Source organism: Limulus polyphemus, unplaced genomic scaffold, assembly GCF_000517525.1.
Source record: "Limulus polyphemus unplaced genomic scaffold, Limulus_polyphemus-2.1.2 Scaffold116, whole genome shotgun sequence".
Classification (NCBI taxonomy): domain Eukaryota; kingdom Metazoa; phylum Arthropoda; class Merostomata; order Xiphosura; family Limulidae; genus Limulus; species Limulus polyphemus.
The window spans coordinates 1,024,557-1,041,306 of record NW_013665726.1 but is presented as its reverse complement, the minus strand read 5'-3'; the positions used below and the strand labels follow the sequence as shown (position 1 = coordinate 1,041,306).

At 33.3% G+C, this 16,750-nt stretch overlaps 2 protein-coding genes across 2 annotated transcripts in view; both read right to left on the bottom strand.

Moving 5' to 3' along the window:
- Positions 1-15,628, bottom strand: part of LOC106472018 (condensin-2 complex subunit H2-like) — a 33,081-nt gene extending 17,453 nt beyond the window's left edge. Inside the window, exons 1-4 of the mRNA XM_022401426.1 lie at positions 15,501-15,628; positions 7,143-7,299; positions 2,004-2,013; positions 1,630-1,644 (exon numbers count right to left, since the gene is read on the bottom strand). Of these exons, the coding sequence (XP_022257134.1) occupies positions 1,630-1,644; positions 2,004-2,013 (25 nt within the window). The 5' untranslated portion in view covers positions 7,143-7,299; positions 15,501-15,628. The remainder of the gene's footprint in view (positions 1-1,629; positions 1,645-2,003; positions 2,014-7,142; positions 7,300-15,500) is intronic.
- The window catches only part of LOC106471919 (condensin-2 complex subunit H2-like), a 35,724-nt gene continuing 23,432 nt past the window's right edge, over positions 4,459-16,750 (bottom strand). Inside the window, exons 7-8 of the mRNA XM_022401462.1 lie at positions 5,315-5,535; positions 4,459-4,496 (exon numbers count right to left, since the gene is read on the bottom strand). Of these exons, the coding sequence (XP_022257170.1) occupies positions 4,459-4,496; positions 5,315-5,535 (259 nt within the window). The remainder of the gene's footprint in view (positions 4,497-5,314; positions 5,536-16,750) is intronic.

Here is a 16,750-nt window from a genome sequence, read left to right as displayed (position 1 = left end):
CTATTTATAATTAAATTTTACTGTTTTATTGCCCTTTGAACCATGTCTAAACACTATCCACACCATAATGAGTTGTAAATCACTCAGGCAAGTGCAGCTCATGTTACAACTATCAGCACAAATAATCAATGCTTGCCACTAGCCTTCCACCTCCCACTTCAGCATATCCACATGTAAATGATTATGCAGCAGCTCTCCACCAATAGAATAGGAGTGTGATACAACCCCTAATGTAACCAGAGTCCTTTCCACATTTGCACTTGTTAATCACTTCAAGATTGGTCAGAAGACTTATACCACATATCACCAGATGTGGGGAGACTGGGTGGGAAATGTAAGAGGAGGTAAGTATCTATCAAAAATACATTTTCAGGTTAGGAAAATGTTAACTTCCAATATGATATCTTACCTCCATTCACAAGATAGCTAAAAATCCCACACTGATCTGGTGGAGGGCTGGTGAAAAAATGATTTCCTTTTAGAAAGTGCCCAAGGAAAGACCATGAGGTGTCAAACCAAAAAAGAAAATATCACAACTCAGTGGGAGACTGCACATCTGATCCAGGTATACTATTCACTCTTTTATGACTGTGTCATGAACATAAAAGGTGGAAAAATATGAAGGAATCTCATAATATGTATTACCAATTAATGGGACCCTTGGGTGTCGAGTGGCAGTTCGATCTCATCCAACAACTGGCAGTATCTGAAATTGTACAATAAGTTCCATAGTAGGCAGAGAAACATCTACCTCTTCACCTCAAAACGGGGATTGGTATAGAAGACGAGCTTCCGTATCAAAAGCTGTCCCCACTTGCATGCATTTCCAACTCAATCAACACTTGATCCACCACAAATCGACATCTAGCAAATGGCAAGGAGGATGAAAGCCCAGATGGGATGACATTTCTGGTTCAAACCCCAGTAGAATTGGGTATGGTTCTTCCAGTCCATGGTAGAAGGAGGATACCTGGCCATACACAAGGGAAATATGTGTGCTGTGTCCAGCTACAACCAACACCAGATCCACCAGAAACCAACATCCAGCACATGGTAGGTAGAGGGACTGCAAACCTGGGGTGCATCTCCAGTCCAAAACCTGGTGGCACTGGACATTTTTCATTCGGTCTGTGAAAGAAGAAGGGATACCAGCCAGAACACGCGAGTACTTACTCAGACCCTTCCCTCCCCCAGGAAAGGCATCCAGAGGATGGTAGGTAGAAAGAACATCTCAGCCTGAAGAGCAGACTGCAATATATATATATATAATCATGACATCACGGAATGCTTCAACCAAAACCTCGTGGTATCTGGAATTGTACATCAGGTCTGCAGTAGGAAAGGCATCACTCCATCAATACATTCAATGGATGATAGGAAAGAGGAATGCCATGGTGGAAAAAAGCAATCTGCCACATATACATATATAATAATAATATGCTGTAGTACTACAACCAAAACTTTGCAGCATCTGGAATTGTACATCAGGTCTGCAGCAGGAAGTGCTGTATGCATTCAACACCTACAGAATGCCACGATGCATCACGCAGAATGACAGGCCACCATGGTCCATCATCCCAATGGATAGGAATTGGTAATGACTTCAATTCTCCACTATGGGAAAGAGTTTGAGAGTCTGGAGGACTGCACCCCCAGAGACAGTGCAAAGAGTGACTACAATACCCTATTTTGAAAAGCAGAGCTACCATGTTGAGGAAGTCAAACAACTAACACCCAGTGGCATCTGGAATTGTATGTCAAGTCTGGTAGGAAGACTCTCAATGCCACAGATCATCAGAGATGGGAAGCAATTCCTGTCTGCTTTATTCATGCGTGTCCATGAGTGTATGGTTTGGGACAAATATTTTTATGAACCAAAAAACCATAGAGAGAACTACTAGCAGTTCTATGGAACACCTCATCTCTACAGTGTGGGTAACCTAATCCTGTGATGTAATTGTTTCAACATAGATAACAACTGAATGGAGACACACAACCAACACCTTGTGGCATCTGGAATTGTACATCAAGAGCTACAACATAAATGATATCAAGCATGGTCATAGGATGGACAATACGGATTAAAAAAAAAAAGTATACTTAGTCAGGCACCACTCACCACAACGTGGAATCCACAATACACTAGCAAAAAGATCCCTGTAAATAAATAAATAACAAAACCATACTAAAGGAGAACTAAATCTATAATATATAGGAAAATGTCGACAAATTTGCAAGCAAAATAAGCACGTCTGTACAGTACTACTGCCAATCGAGTGCAAATGTGGAGAGGGCACTGGTTAAGATAGGGGTTGTGTTGCACCCCTATTGACGGAAAGTTGCTGCATAATCATTAACATGTAGATATGCAGTAGCAGCAAGTGAAAGGCTAATGGTATGCGTGGAAAATTTGTGCCGATAAAGGGCAGTACTAATAGAAAAAAAGCTATTTTGTGAGTGGACATAACATATCGTATCGGAACTACTTTATTATCATTATATATGAATAAACATGTCATTAAAACATAGTTAATAAATCAATTTTAATATTATATATGTTTTAACCCTTTCACCCCAGATATCCTTTACTATGCATGACAAAGTTTTACTGTCTTACATTCAAAATTTTATTAAGCTACTTGTTGTTTAAGTTATAACAATTAGGATAGCATAAAATTGTAGCTAATAATCCATATTTTAATTGTATATAAGTTTTAAGTTCCTAATTCTACAAAGCAACATTAAAACCATCTTGAATTTTCCCTAGTGTGACACCCGTGACATATTTTTCTCTAGGCATCTTGTCTTCTCTATTTTATCCACCACCCCTTGAAAAAGTATGAAAAGGAAATTACTCTCTATAGAATCATCATTGCTCAAACAACCACAATTTTCATAATCTTCAATTTTGTTTTGTTACAGAGGTAGAAATAGAAAATCACACCCCTTCTGCCACACCTACCATTTTACATCCTCTCTTTCAGGCTTTGTTAATAGTTCTCTTTTACGTTTAATTATATATTACCTATAATCAATAGAAAATCAAGGTTCTCATCTATCAAATGATGTATATTGTATAATGTTGTGTTCTGAACAGAAAAGTGTCAATTTCACTCAGAGTACAAGCTTCATTCCCATGGACTAGCTTGGATGAATTTGTAATAGCTCTTGTAGTATAGTTAGAAATCTAGAAATATTTTGAGTTAGGGGAAATTGTCTGCTTTTTTGCATGTTATTAGTCTATATTCTTTGGTGCATTATTTAATTAAATAAAAATTATTTAATCCACTACTACCATCAGTAAAAAAATATGTAGGCTTAAGTATAATCAACAATTGACAGCAAGAAAAAAGAAGATTGGTAAGTAATTTATTTTTTTTGTTTTTCATGTTTATTCTTTATTTATTATTGTAAGAGTAATTAAAATGTAAAAATAGGGATCTTTTTAGGTTAGTTAAGATTATATTAGGTAAAATAAATAATAATAATAATATAATAAAAATATTTCACAAGGTATGCACGGGAGTAGCATGTAGATATTGTAATTTGATAATGGCAGTACCAATCAAGAAAAGCTTTTTTGTGAGATGAGGTAAGTATCTATTGGAAATACATTTTCCGTTTAGGAAAATGTTAACTTTAGTTAAATATTAAATGTAACTCTAAAAAGTTGTGGGAAAGAACCACTATGAGGCAAAAATTGCTTTCCTAAACTTTTAATCAAAAAATTCTGAATTTTTATTTCCTCGACACAAGAAAGGTAATATACAGAAATTTACCACCCAAAACAAAGCACAAGGAGGAATTTCAGTTATAAATTATTTATTAGAAAGTAACAAAAACAGAAAATTACAGATATCAGAAATTAATATATAATACTCAAGACTGTAAACCTCTTAACATGGGTAGGTAAAGTGCTCATCATGGCTTTTTAACAGTTACATTTAAACTTTAATTACACTATTATTTTCAATATATATGAATAAATTTGCCATTAAGACATAGTTAATAAATTGAGTTTTAATATTATATAAGTTCTATTTTCCTAGTTTCCAAAATAAATTTCCAATAATAGATTTATTTTGTATTTTCTTATGATGGTTACGTAGTCAGTCAAATTATCCAAATTCATATAGTGGTACAGTAGAGAAAATAACAGATAAAACACGGTTTAATGAAAAAAAAAATTAATATTTATTTAGGAAGTTTTAGAAATCATGCACATGAAATCTGAAAATTTTCAGATGTGAAAAAGTATTTATAATCTTAACATGAAAATCATCTTGCACTCAGGCCTTGTCAGAGTCTGAGTAAATTCACAGACAAATCTGTAGTAACAATATTAAATTGGAAAATCTTATTTTTATGTACAAAACACTCAATGTTTAGTAAAAGCTTGGCAAATTTCATGAAGATACACTTACTATACTAAAAGTTATAGTGTGTATGCTTTCATGGTTATCTGGTGGTTGCAAGGTTGGCCAAAATGACCAATCCTGTATAAAGAGTTAAATAAACAGAAAATATCAAGTCAAAAAGTTATGAATCACAGTATAACCAAAAATTTGGAGGCATAATATTAAATACCAAAAATCAAACTTTTGCAAGATGAAGATTACAATATCTTATTAAAACCTTTAGCATGATATACATATATATAACAAACTATGTGAACCCTTCTTAGAAGAGGATTTTTTTACTATTATGGTAAAAGTACATTATAAGCTTCAGTTTTCATTTACATTATGACAGATTTCAGATATGTGAAATATGAAAGGTTGGCTGATAAAGACACACGACCACAGAGTTCTGACTTCAACCGGTATTAATTTTCACTTGTTTTCAATATTTACCATATTAAATAGCATCACACAGTTAAAAACATATTTTGGTATTATAAAGACACTTCTCATGCCTAACTAGCTTGTTGACTTTGATTTTTCTTTAATGGGCAATTTTTTTGAATGCAGGCACCTCTTATTAGTATATGAATTCTGGCTTTCAGAAAACTTTTGATAATATGTCACATAAAATGTTAAATTCTTATGAAACTGTTGGAACCAGAACAAGTTAACAGAAAATTAAGGATACAAAGCACAAACTATTAGAAGCAGAAAAAAGTTGACAGAAAACTAAAGATGGAAAGCATAAAGTGAAATTTGGCCATTGGGCAGTGTTTCTGCCAATTCAACTGCAAAGCTTAATTTATTATTTATCAATGTTTTTAAATTTATCAGAAAAGTTATTCAAATTCTTATGATAACTTAGTTTATCTTTTTTTTTAACTTCATTATTTTGAAATATTTATTCCTACCTAATTCTTTAAAAGCATCTTTCTCTACTGTCATCATTTCTCCTTCCTTGTGACTTTCCTCCTGTAGACCAGTTCTTGAAGTATGAAGTATAACAGTTGTTGGTTCCTTGTCAATATTATCAGTAAAACTTGTACTATACAGCAGTAAGGCCCCAGATCGATGTAGATTGCACATGTTGACTCTAAAGTCGTGCTTGTTACCAAGAACTTCACCTTTACGACTGAAAACAGTACAAACATAGCAATTCTCAACTTCCACAAGATACAAAATATATTCAACAAAATACATTAATATGATTCAACTTAAACTATGCTTAATTTTACAACGTATTCTAAAATTTACAAATTAAGGATTGTTCTTCAATTCTTTAACAACACAGTATAAAAAGAACATTAATGAAATAATTAGTAATCCTCTTGCTAAGGTTCAAGTATGCATGTGTCTAGATTAATTTGTTTATGTTTTTTTGCTATTAACCCTTTTGCTATGAGCTAGCCAAAGTCCGTGTGTCACGACCTTTTATAGAGTTACATTCAAAATTTAATTACTATTTTGTTACCAATGTATATTAATAAGCTTGGCATGAAAAGATAGTTAATAAATCAAATTTTACTATTGTATGTTTTAATTTCTTAATTTTATAAGGAAATATTTAAATAACGTCTTTTGTACATAAAAAAATCAAATTTTTTAATCAAGTATTTTTATTAAAGATTTGTTTCTGAATATATGGAGTTGGAGTGTTGACTGCTCCAACTGCAGAAGCGATTTTCAACTTTCATTTGCATATTCTCTAAAAACCTCCTAAATAAATATCAAATGTTTCAGTTTTCAGTACAAGTTTATATTTTGTTATTTTCTCTACCCTAACTCTATATAGACTTGCTCAAATTGACTGATTTTGTAACTACCATAAAATAAGAAGAAATTAACCTCAATTATCCTTTTTTATTTCTAGAATGACTGCAGATTGTAAATGAAAACCAGAATTGTTTATCCTAAATAGCTTAAAACTCGTAATAGCTCAAGTTACTGTATCAAATTACATTACACACAAGGTGCTCACGAGCATACCCAGTAAAGATTTATTATTATATTTTTTCATTATCTTACTCAACCCTATCTAACTTAATAAGAATACACGTGAAAAACGAGAAGTATAGTACTTACCTAGGTCCTCTTATTTTTTTACTATCAATTGTCTGTGAAACTTAAGCCTCCTTTATCCTAATGTTACTACTATGATAAATAATTTTTATCTAACTAAATAATACACCTAAGAACACAGAATGAGAACATCCAGAAAGCAAACAATGCCCTATAACTATCATTATATTTCTGGCTTTCTAACTATGCAATAAAGCCTTTACATATTCAGCTAAGCTTGTCAATGTGAATACTGTGAGAAAAGTTTCAAACTGAAGGCAAAATAGACAATGCTCTGTACAGAAAATGATGTACTATAACACATCATTTGATAGATTAAAACATTGGCTTTCTATCAGTTATAAATAATATATTATAAAACATCAGCAAACACTATTGCAATATTTGAAAGAAAGGATGTGAGAGGTGGGTGTGGTAAGTGGGTCTGATTTTCTAGCTTATGACTATAAACAAATAAGATTGAAGACTATAAAAATTAGGATTCACCTTAGTAATATCTAAATTATAATGAGTAATTTACATTATATTCTGCACTTCTTGGAAGACCTAAAGAACATTGACTTTGTAGCCACAAAATAACCATCATTGTTTCCATACTATAACTTTTAATATGGTATGTGTATCATCCCAAAATTTTGTAGGTTTCAGTAAAATTACAATCTTTGTTTTTTACTTCATCTCTCTTCCTTTTTCTCTTGTTGTCTTGCTTTTTCTGTTCAACCTTTTTGGGGATTCTACTGGTTTTCCCCCTTTTCATAGGTTTCTTGAGATTAGGAGTTTCTTCATGTGGATCAAGAGGTTTCCAAGGATCTACTGCCTAGAAATATATAATTTTTTCAAAGTCCAGTACTAGAAGTGAATAATTTTTTAAATGTGATGCGCACCTATTAAAACACTTGAAAAGTATGTAAAACCACTGACCAAAATCACTTAAAGCTCGATTAGAGATTGATTAATATACTTAAATTGTAAAATGTACTTCTGACAAAATAAATTTAGTATCCTTTGCATTAGTTTTCTGTCTACACTTGAAAGTAAATTTTTTAATTTACTTTGTTCCTTTCTTACTGTCTATACACTGAACTTGATTTTACAAAATCTTGGCTTCTATTCATTATCTAACTAAGATTAAACTTGACTGTTTTGTCTTTAATTGTTTTTAGTTTTGATAAAAGTTTGGGTAAACCAAAATCATGAATATTTGTCTGACAATATGCGGAGATAATACTCTTATAAACTTTCTTTTTTTTTAAATTTCACTCTTCGTTCTCAATCTGTGCTATTGTCTTTTTTTTTTTGTTTAGGTCCTCAACATGGAGGACATAGATTATAGTACACAACAACAAGTATAGCGTTTTGCTAAATTGTGATGTAGTGTCTTTGTTCTCAAATACTTGCTGGATGACTTCCAATTTTGTAATTTCCACTAGGTCAAGCACAAAGTGATACTAGTTGACTTCTACAAAGCTTCCCTATTCCATAATTTGTATTTAGTCAAATTACATGAAACAACTACTTGAACCAATATGGGAATATGCTCAGCTCCTTTCATGATCAACATTGCTTCAGTTTGCTTACCTTTCTCCAAAACTTGAACTGTATACGTTGGATCATACATGAATTAGTTTGACAGAATCAAAGCAAAAGTTCTGGTAGTTCAACAATGTCATAATCAAACGATGTTTTTCAGCTGCCACAAAAAGTCTTAACAGTGCTTTCTCAACCTAGTTGTAGTGACTTAATGTTTTGAAGGCCCATGGTGAGCTTATACACTTATTGTGGGCATTTCTAACATGCTTCTTCACTGTAATAACACTGTTGGTTTAACATCAATGACTTTGTACTTGACTTGCTTCATCTCTACATAACAATGGGCCCCACAGTTTGTATACACAGGCCAGTAGTTTCCAAACTGTACAAAGCCAGGAATCCTAGCCATTAACACCCTTAAAATTTACATAAGTACAAATATTTCTTATTTTGTTTGCTTGTGTACATAACTGTGTGGGTAAGAATGACTGTCAACTGACTCATTTTTAAAAATACATTTGGTCTCTAATAACTGAATAATTGGAAGAAAAAAACAAAAAAAACCTGCCACTACCCATTATCTTTGCGGGGAACCTGTGATTACCCTTCACGGAATCCTGGGTTCCATGGAACACAGTTTGAAAACGACTGACATAGACTATACTTATATTTGGAGAATAACTGTAAATTCCAATGTTAAAATTTACATCCCACAATAAATTATTTTTAATTGATGGATCTTATTTCCTGTAGCCTACAGGTTAAGAATTTATTCTAATTCAAGCGCTCTTGTACTATTATCCCTGTTGAAGCTGCACTGGTGAAACATTGGCAGAAATAGTTTTTATTAACTGGAGAGTAAAAGCCATTTTTCTAACTTTATTGCAAAATAGCATTACTGTACTTTTTAGTCAAAACATAAAAAAGACAAAAATCATCGTAAGGAATGACTGACAAGTTGTTTACAAGGTTTTGAAGCTCAGCTCCTTCCCTATACAACAGTCCCTAACTGGAGGTTGTATCCTTAAAGCCAAAATACACACACTGGTACTATACATGCAAACTCACCCAAACAATCAATAGCTCAGTTTGTAACATATCTAGAGATTTGAGAAATATTGTATTTTTAATACTATACAATTTATTGGTTGGAACAAACAAGTAATCATAAGATAAAACGAGAGAGAAAATGCCTATAGCCACTATTAAACCAAACATTTAGACTTTGCAAATTCTTGCATAGAAAATTAACATACTATTATATAATATTACAGCACCATTTCTACACTATTTCATAGCAAAAATGATATTGAAATAGGTTAAATTATATTTTCAAATCCTGAAATGTACAAGGTACAACAGAACACTTCTAATACTGCTGCACAACAACTGTAGTGAAATGGTGGTATTCCTACATTTTTTGTTATTATGTTCATATTTTATGTACCTTTCCCTCTGTGTTTAGTTCAACTAAATCTTAAGCTTGTTTATGCATGATGCCAGTACACCTTCTTAATCTTCTTTGCACTAAGTGGAGAATAAATTCTCCACAAGTTCTTGACAGTGCACTCTGTCTTGAGTCATTACTTGAGTCCAAAACAGCTTCTTTTGTGATGATGTCCTGTTCTTTCCTTAACATCTTGCCTGTAAACATCTATTTCCTCCTAGTGATCTATAGAATGATGTCTTCCTGCCCTGTCTTTCTTCTCACTTCTTTATGCGCCTCATACTCTAAGGATTACCTTAACACATCTTTGAATGAACACAAATAGCTTCCTGGCCTCCTAGTGATCTATACAATGTTGTCTTCCTGCCCTGTCTTTCTTCTCACTTCTTTGTGCACCTCATACTCTAAGGATTACCTTAACACATCTTTGAATGAACACAAATAGCTTCCTGGCAACTGATTCAAAAAGTTTCATCGTCAATGTCTTGTGTTGGTTCCTGTAGTAAAATCTCGCTGCTAAAGGGGTGGCTTGCCCTTTGCCATGGCTCCTTTCTGCTGGTTTGTTAAGGTTTTTGCCACACCTTCACATCTACAGTATTTGGTTACAGGACCAAAGATTCCACTGTACTTCATAACAAGCTATCTCCTACTCTGCCATTGCCCACAAGCAAGCTAGTACATACCTCCTTAGAATTAATTGTAACATTATTTTCATAGTAAGACATAATGATTGACATTGGATAGAACTAAGACCTTTGTCATGATAATTACGGTCATATTTTTTGTCAACATCCTACAATCATCCCATGTTGATTTATAATCTAATCATCTGGTTGCAAGCAAAAGAGACAAGAATAATAAGCCAGATGCTTGAGAATGTGAAGTGTTAGTTGTTTGCACAGAATAATGGAAAAAACAACAAAATCCAGGACCTTTTCTTGGACCAAATTGTCATCTTCAAAGACCTAATCTACCAAATTTAACAAAATGTTAATTCCACCAAAATTAAATAACCAATGTTTTATTATATTTTAAAATAAAATTCAATAACAGCAGCACAAAATAACACATGCATTGAAATATAGGTGAAAAAGTAAAAAATGAAACTAGTATAGATTTTTTCATAGCATTTTAGATAGCTGATTGTAGAACAACTCAAACAGATGAAATTTCCCAATTGTATGCCCTCCATGGTTGTTACATGGTTTCCCATGCTAAGATGAAAAAAAAAAAAACTTCCAGGTCTTTTTTCAGGACCTAATTTACTAATTTTAACAAAATGTGAATTCCACTAAAATTAAATAACTAATGTTTTATTATACTTTATAAAAATTAATAAGCAGCTGTACAAAACATTATATCAATAACACACACAATGAAATGCAGATAAAAACAATTTTCCCCCCATTTCTTACTTTAAAAATATCAGCTACAGCTTTAAAATGCTTATTCAATAAATTAAAATTGACAAAGCAAAACAATTTTTTGTTAAGAACAAATAAACTAAAGACACAAAATCAACTGAATTAATTTGAAAAATAGGGAAAGAAATCCCTAAGCTGTCAATTAAAAGTATGTTGCACATTTCAAGATAAAAATTAATTATGTCATGTGACCAGACAAAGAGCCTTTAAACTTTGTCTTCAAAGTTACAACTCCCATTTTTGCTTTCACCAGCAGCAAAAATTCAAGTTGCTTACAGATTGTAACAGACAATTACTATTATTTATCTTAAGAACTTTAAGCTTCTTAACTTTTCACAACTGCTTTCATTTAATTTGTTTTATTGCTCTTTGAACCATGTCTAAGAACCAAGACAAGCAATAAATCTAACAATAAGAGTATGAGTTTAGGGAAAACAAAGTTTTACGTTAAATCACATGACGTCTAACTATAAGTGCTTGTTTTCATAATAAACCCTGTTTTCTCCTACTATATTTGTTGTCCAAAAAATAAATTCATGTTTCTTTGAAAAATGAATTTTAGAAAATCAAAAACATATCTCTCACTAAGTTAGACTGTATGAAAACTACTGTAATTTATTTGGCTTTCTAGCAAATCTAGGTTAAAAAATGTCATTACTTCTCCATTCAATGACTTCTGCACAAATCCATTGATTTCTGATGGCAAATTGACTCTTACAGCTCAAAATGAACATAATATCATGTGATTTACAAAGTGTATCTTGCAGGCTATAAATTTACAATACAGCTTAGCAATATCCATACTAATTATAAGTATGTGTACTTTGTGCCAAACTCATAATATTATAGAGGTAGAGATAAAATCTAAAGTGGTAAATATGGAGAGAAGCATCACACAATACACAGAAGAGAACTTATTTAAACATTTCCTTTTGAAATAAAGAAATTAAAACTTATAAGCTAGTTTTGATGTCAAGTTTATTGACATAGATTGATAATGAAGTATACTTAAATTTTGAACGTTACTCTGTAAAAGGTTGTATTTTACACACCTGTGTACATTTTAAACATGCTGTCAAATATATATATATATTATATATTACTGCCCATAATGGTATTCTGCACTTGCTCAGAATGCCTTTAGTAAATTGGGCATGCATAAAACCTTTGGGAAAATCTTAGTCAAACTTTGGAAAGAAGCAAAAGGCTGATTAGAGAACGAAACGTCAACAATTTTTTGTAAAGTTTTGAATCAGAACGACTTTTGTTGATACGTGCAAGATAGCAAGGGATTTTGGCAGTAGTTAATTTATAAAGACACAGGAGAAAGCATAACATATGAGCTTGGGCACAAAAATCCTGCTCAGACCAGAACTCATGATTGGCATTCAAAACATAAATTAGAAAAAAAATAAGGTAAAATAAAAAAAGGACAATACAGTGAATTTAGAAAATGATTTTATATTATTTTGCAGACATTATTGTTTCAAATTGCAAAAAAAAACTTAATGAAATAAAGTGGTTTTCTTAGAAAATAAAGATAAAAGTTTATAAATGAAAAACTTTACCTTCGTAAAGGACTTGGATAAAAACACATTCTTTTTGTATCATATTTTACCCATGGATATATTTTGAACCAACTACCTTAAATATAACAGTTGTTTCATAAATATTTTTGAAATCAGCTTCTGTACATATACGAGTTATGGTTGGCACTTACGACTGAAGTGGGTTCAATCTCTTCTCAAAACACCATTGCTGATATCCGTGTCATTTCTGTTGATAAATGTTAATGGACTAAGCAAAGTTTGAGATAGATATATGGCAACCTTAGAAATTAAACCTCAATGCTGTGCAAAAGACTGCATAAGCTCTATGCCAGAAGCTTGAGCTTCTAAATAGCCAAGTGTACTATGTCAGATCACAGAGATGGCCTAAAATGAAGTGGAAAAGGTGTACACTCCAGAAGGCACTGCAGAAGCAGAAACTAGGGTGTAGCTGCCAATCTGGTGCTATCAACAGGACCTCACAATGGATTGGAACAATTCATATTTAGTACCATGGGTAACATATGAATTGGAGGGAAGGCCTGGAGTTGTAATCCTGTCCTGTGCTGATGGAATGCATCCATCGCTAAAGCCCAAATGTGAGGTACTGGAGACCAAATTGCCAGTAGTTAGGTGTTCTAATGGGAGACCAACCCACCGATCAGAGTTGCAAAATAAGAGTCAATCCCATAGAACCTTGCGATGCAGCATCTATTCTGTTGGGAGAATCTGTTTAGGTTGAGACAACTGATCTGTGACTGAAGGCATCACTAGTGGAACATGGCAAGCTAGTATGGTATGATAGGAGTGGTCCCGAGAAAGGAGGTTCAAGAATCGAAAATAAGGAGCCCTGGACCAAGTGCCTCCTCCTTGTGAATAAAAAATGTCAACAGTGGTGCGACGCCACAGCTATGGCAATGTATGGATAGGAGCCGACTACAACAAACTTGGACATTTACATTCCCAGTAAAAAATGTCAACTCAGATTGCAGAATGAGTAACTTGTGAACCTTGGAGAATCTAGGACTTGATATAGATGAGAAAGATCAATGACTGTACACCAGTCTCCTGTCTTCTTAGGCCCAACAAATTGATGGGAATAAAACCCTGAATAACTGGCACAATTCTCTCCCTACCCCAGATCAACCAAACTTTTATAGCCCTAAAACTAAGTTCTGAAATCCGAGGACCCACAGGAGACAGAAACACTACACGTTGCATGGATAATGGTGGTGAAGATGTGAAAGGAATGATTAATACTGACTCAAGGACCTGTAGTGCTTCAGGATCTGTGGTTAAGGTTACCACACATCCAGAAATTCTCTGAGCCAAGCCCCACAGACCTCGAAGGTGTACAGTAATAACCGACACCTCTGGCAGTGATCAGACCAAACAGCAGAACCCTTGGATAAGATAGAATCTATTCTGGGTACCAATGTACTTAGGGGCTGACGTCGGGGGTCAGGACCTACGAATAGGGGCAGAACTATGATGCCAATGACAAGAAGGATGAATGTAGAAGCTGACAACTGAACCAATGTACATGCTAACATTGGTTCCATCTCATCACCAATGAAGATGGTGATCCTGAGAGTCTTACAACAAAGTGAAGTGAAAGGAAACCAAAATGTTGGATTTTAGAGTTGTAAGTTCGTAGACTTATCCTGACCCATCAGGGAACATTAATCTATTCAGGTTAACTACAAATCTGACTTAGAACCCTGAAATTCAAAATTTGGAAAGTTCTTCCACCTGGCAGATAAGGCATAACTGTCCCTTCACGTAACTGAGAAGTATGAACCACAATGTCCGTAGATGGAGAGAAAACTAAATATTTGCTTCCAGACCTTTCAGCCATCAAGTAAGGTGCAGGCTCAAAAGCAATCGGGGAAAGACCCAAATCATCACTCTCTCAATGAATCAACAAAAGAAAAGAAGTGAAAGGCAGCTTATCCCAAAGTGGCCTTCTTTTTGTTTTTATATGTCATGTGTTGATTACCATTGATCAGAACCACATTTGGTCAGATAAGTTTGTTTTGTTGGAGCAAAGCAATGTTGGGCTATCTATTGTGTTCAATATAGGGAATCAAACCCAGGATTCCAGCAATACATGTCTATAAACTCACCACTTGTCCCACAGGGGGAACTAAAAAGCCAACAGACAAAAAGAAGGCAGAGGAAAAAGTGAATCTAAATTCTCTTCAGAATGTCGAGGATTGCCCTCAGTTGCAGCCTTAAACACCCCCGGAGGAACACCACAGAACCTAATATATGTCTCCATCTCACTACAAATAAGATCACCGACAGTCTCAACTGAGAGTGACTAACACTCTGATTATTATGTGATGCTAGATATGAGAGATGGGATAGGAGAGAAGAAATAATAATCCAGGAATTCATACCATATATTAGATTGCTAATTGGACAATTTTGTTTTTAAATATGAAAATCAATTATGTAACATGGAGAATGTTCAGTGTCTCCAAACAATTGTAGTACTGGGAAACCCATTAGTGATGCTTTGTCGAGAAAAAGTAATAACATTATCTGAATGAGGTACTTATATACAGTACCAGGACAGAGGACACATTGAAGTAGGTGGAGAATGTCACGAGACAAGTATCACCAAGGATAATTAAGTGGCATATAAAAGACTGGAGGAAGCAAAAAAAAATCAGACCAATGTTTAGATGGGCAAAGGAAGAAACCTTGGCAGTTGAGTAATAGCTGTAGTGTGAAAGAAGGTATTTTTTGGAATTATACCTCAGCAAAGGTCAAGAACGTACCACATACTACTACATATTATGATGCAATACTACTCAATTAAAACAATGCAAAAATTCAGAAAGTTCTAGAAACATGATGCAATAATACAACAATCATCAATTTATAACTGTTGAACTACACAACATATGATTAGTAAACAATTACGAAACAAACCTGCAATAAATTATCGCTTCTAAAATTAATTAAATTTAACACTTGTACTATATATACTATCTAAATAAACTATCTAAATCATAACACTCGCATAAACTTAAACAGTCGTGTATATCTAACAACCACTTACCGGTTGTGGTGTACTCAGTATAGGGTTTATAACTGTCTTTCTCTGTCGCAGTCTTCTTGGGGTTGAAATCTCAGTTTGTGGAGGAGGAGGTGACGGAGGTGGCGGCGATGGAACAAAGTCACATCCTACATTTCATCGGTTATTATGAATAAAATTTATTAATGTAACAGAATATCAAAATACTTTATTCAACTCAGAATTCTTTACTAGAAATATACTTGTGATGTTTTATATATCTATCCTTGTTATTAAAAGATATCAATTTAAAAAATATATAAATTTCATTTCATTAATTCTTTCCATATGGGGTCAATGGATTCGCCACAATTCCTCCAGTCTCTCAATTCTGCACAGAAGCATGTAAGTTTGTTACATTAAATCTTTCGACACAGGGTTGGTCAATTTTACAAAGTCACGTGACCTTCTGTACTCATTTAAAGTTGACATAAATTTAATACTTATAACTCTATATATTGGGTATATCTTCATGAAATTTGGCAGTCTTTCAGTTAATATTACAAGTCTTTCACATACAAAAAATCATATTTTTTAGTGAAGTATTTCTAATAAAATAAAATAAATTTTTGTCCATGAATATATTGGGTATTTGTTTTGAATAGTCTGTGTGCTAAGTAATTTTTATGTTAAAATTAAAAATACTTTTCGTCGTCTCAAAAATCTCAAATTTCCTTTGTGTAATCCCTGAAACCTCCTAAATGCATTTCAAACACTTTTTCACTAATTCCTTGTTGTTTTTATTATTTTCTCTACCCTATCTCAAAACGAGATCGGTCAATTCGACCACCAAAAAAAAAAATCTAAATAAACCTAAATTACCCTTCTTTTCTTTCTAGAGTGACTTCAAATTGTAACCTGAAACTACATTCCTTTATCCTAAGTAGCTTTTATTTCGTAACAATATACATCTATTTATAATTAAATTTTATTGTTTTATTGCCCTTTGAACCGTGTCTAACTGCTATCCCCACCATTATAAGTTGTAAATCACTCGGGGAACATGCAGCTCAAATTACATTACCCACGAGCTGCTCGCCTGTGTGCCTCGTGAACCATTTTAATTATATTATTATTATTATTGTTATTACTTATTTTACCTAATATAGTCTCAAATAACTTAAAAAAGATCCGTACTTATAATTTTAGTTACATTTATAATAATAAATATGAAAAACAAGAAATAAAGTACTTACCCAATCTTCATTTTTCTTGCCCTCGATTGTCGAAGAGAG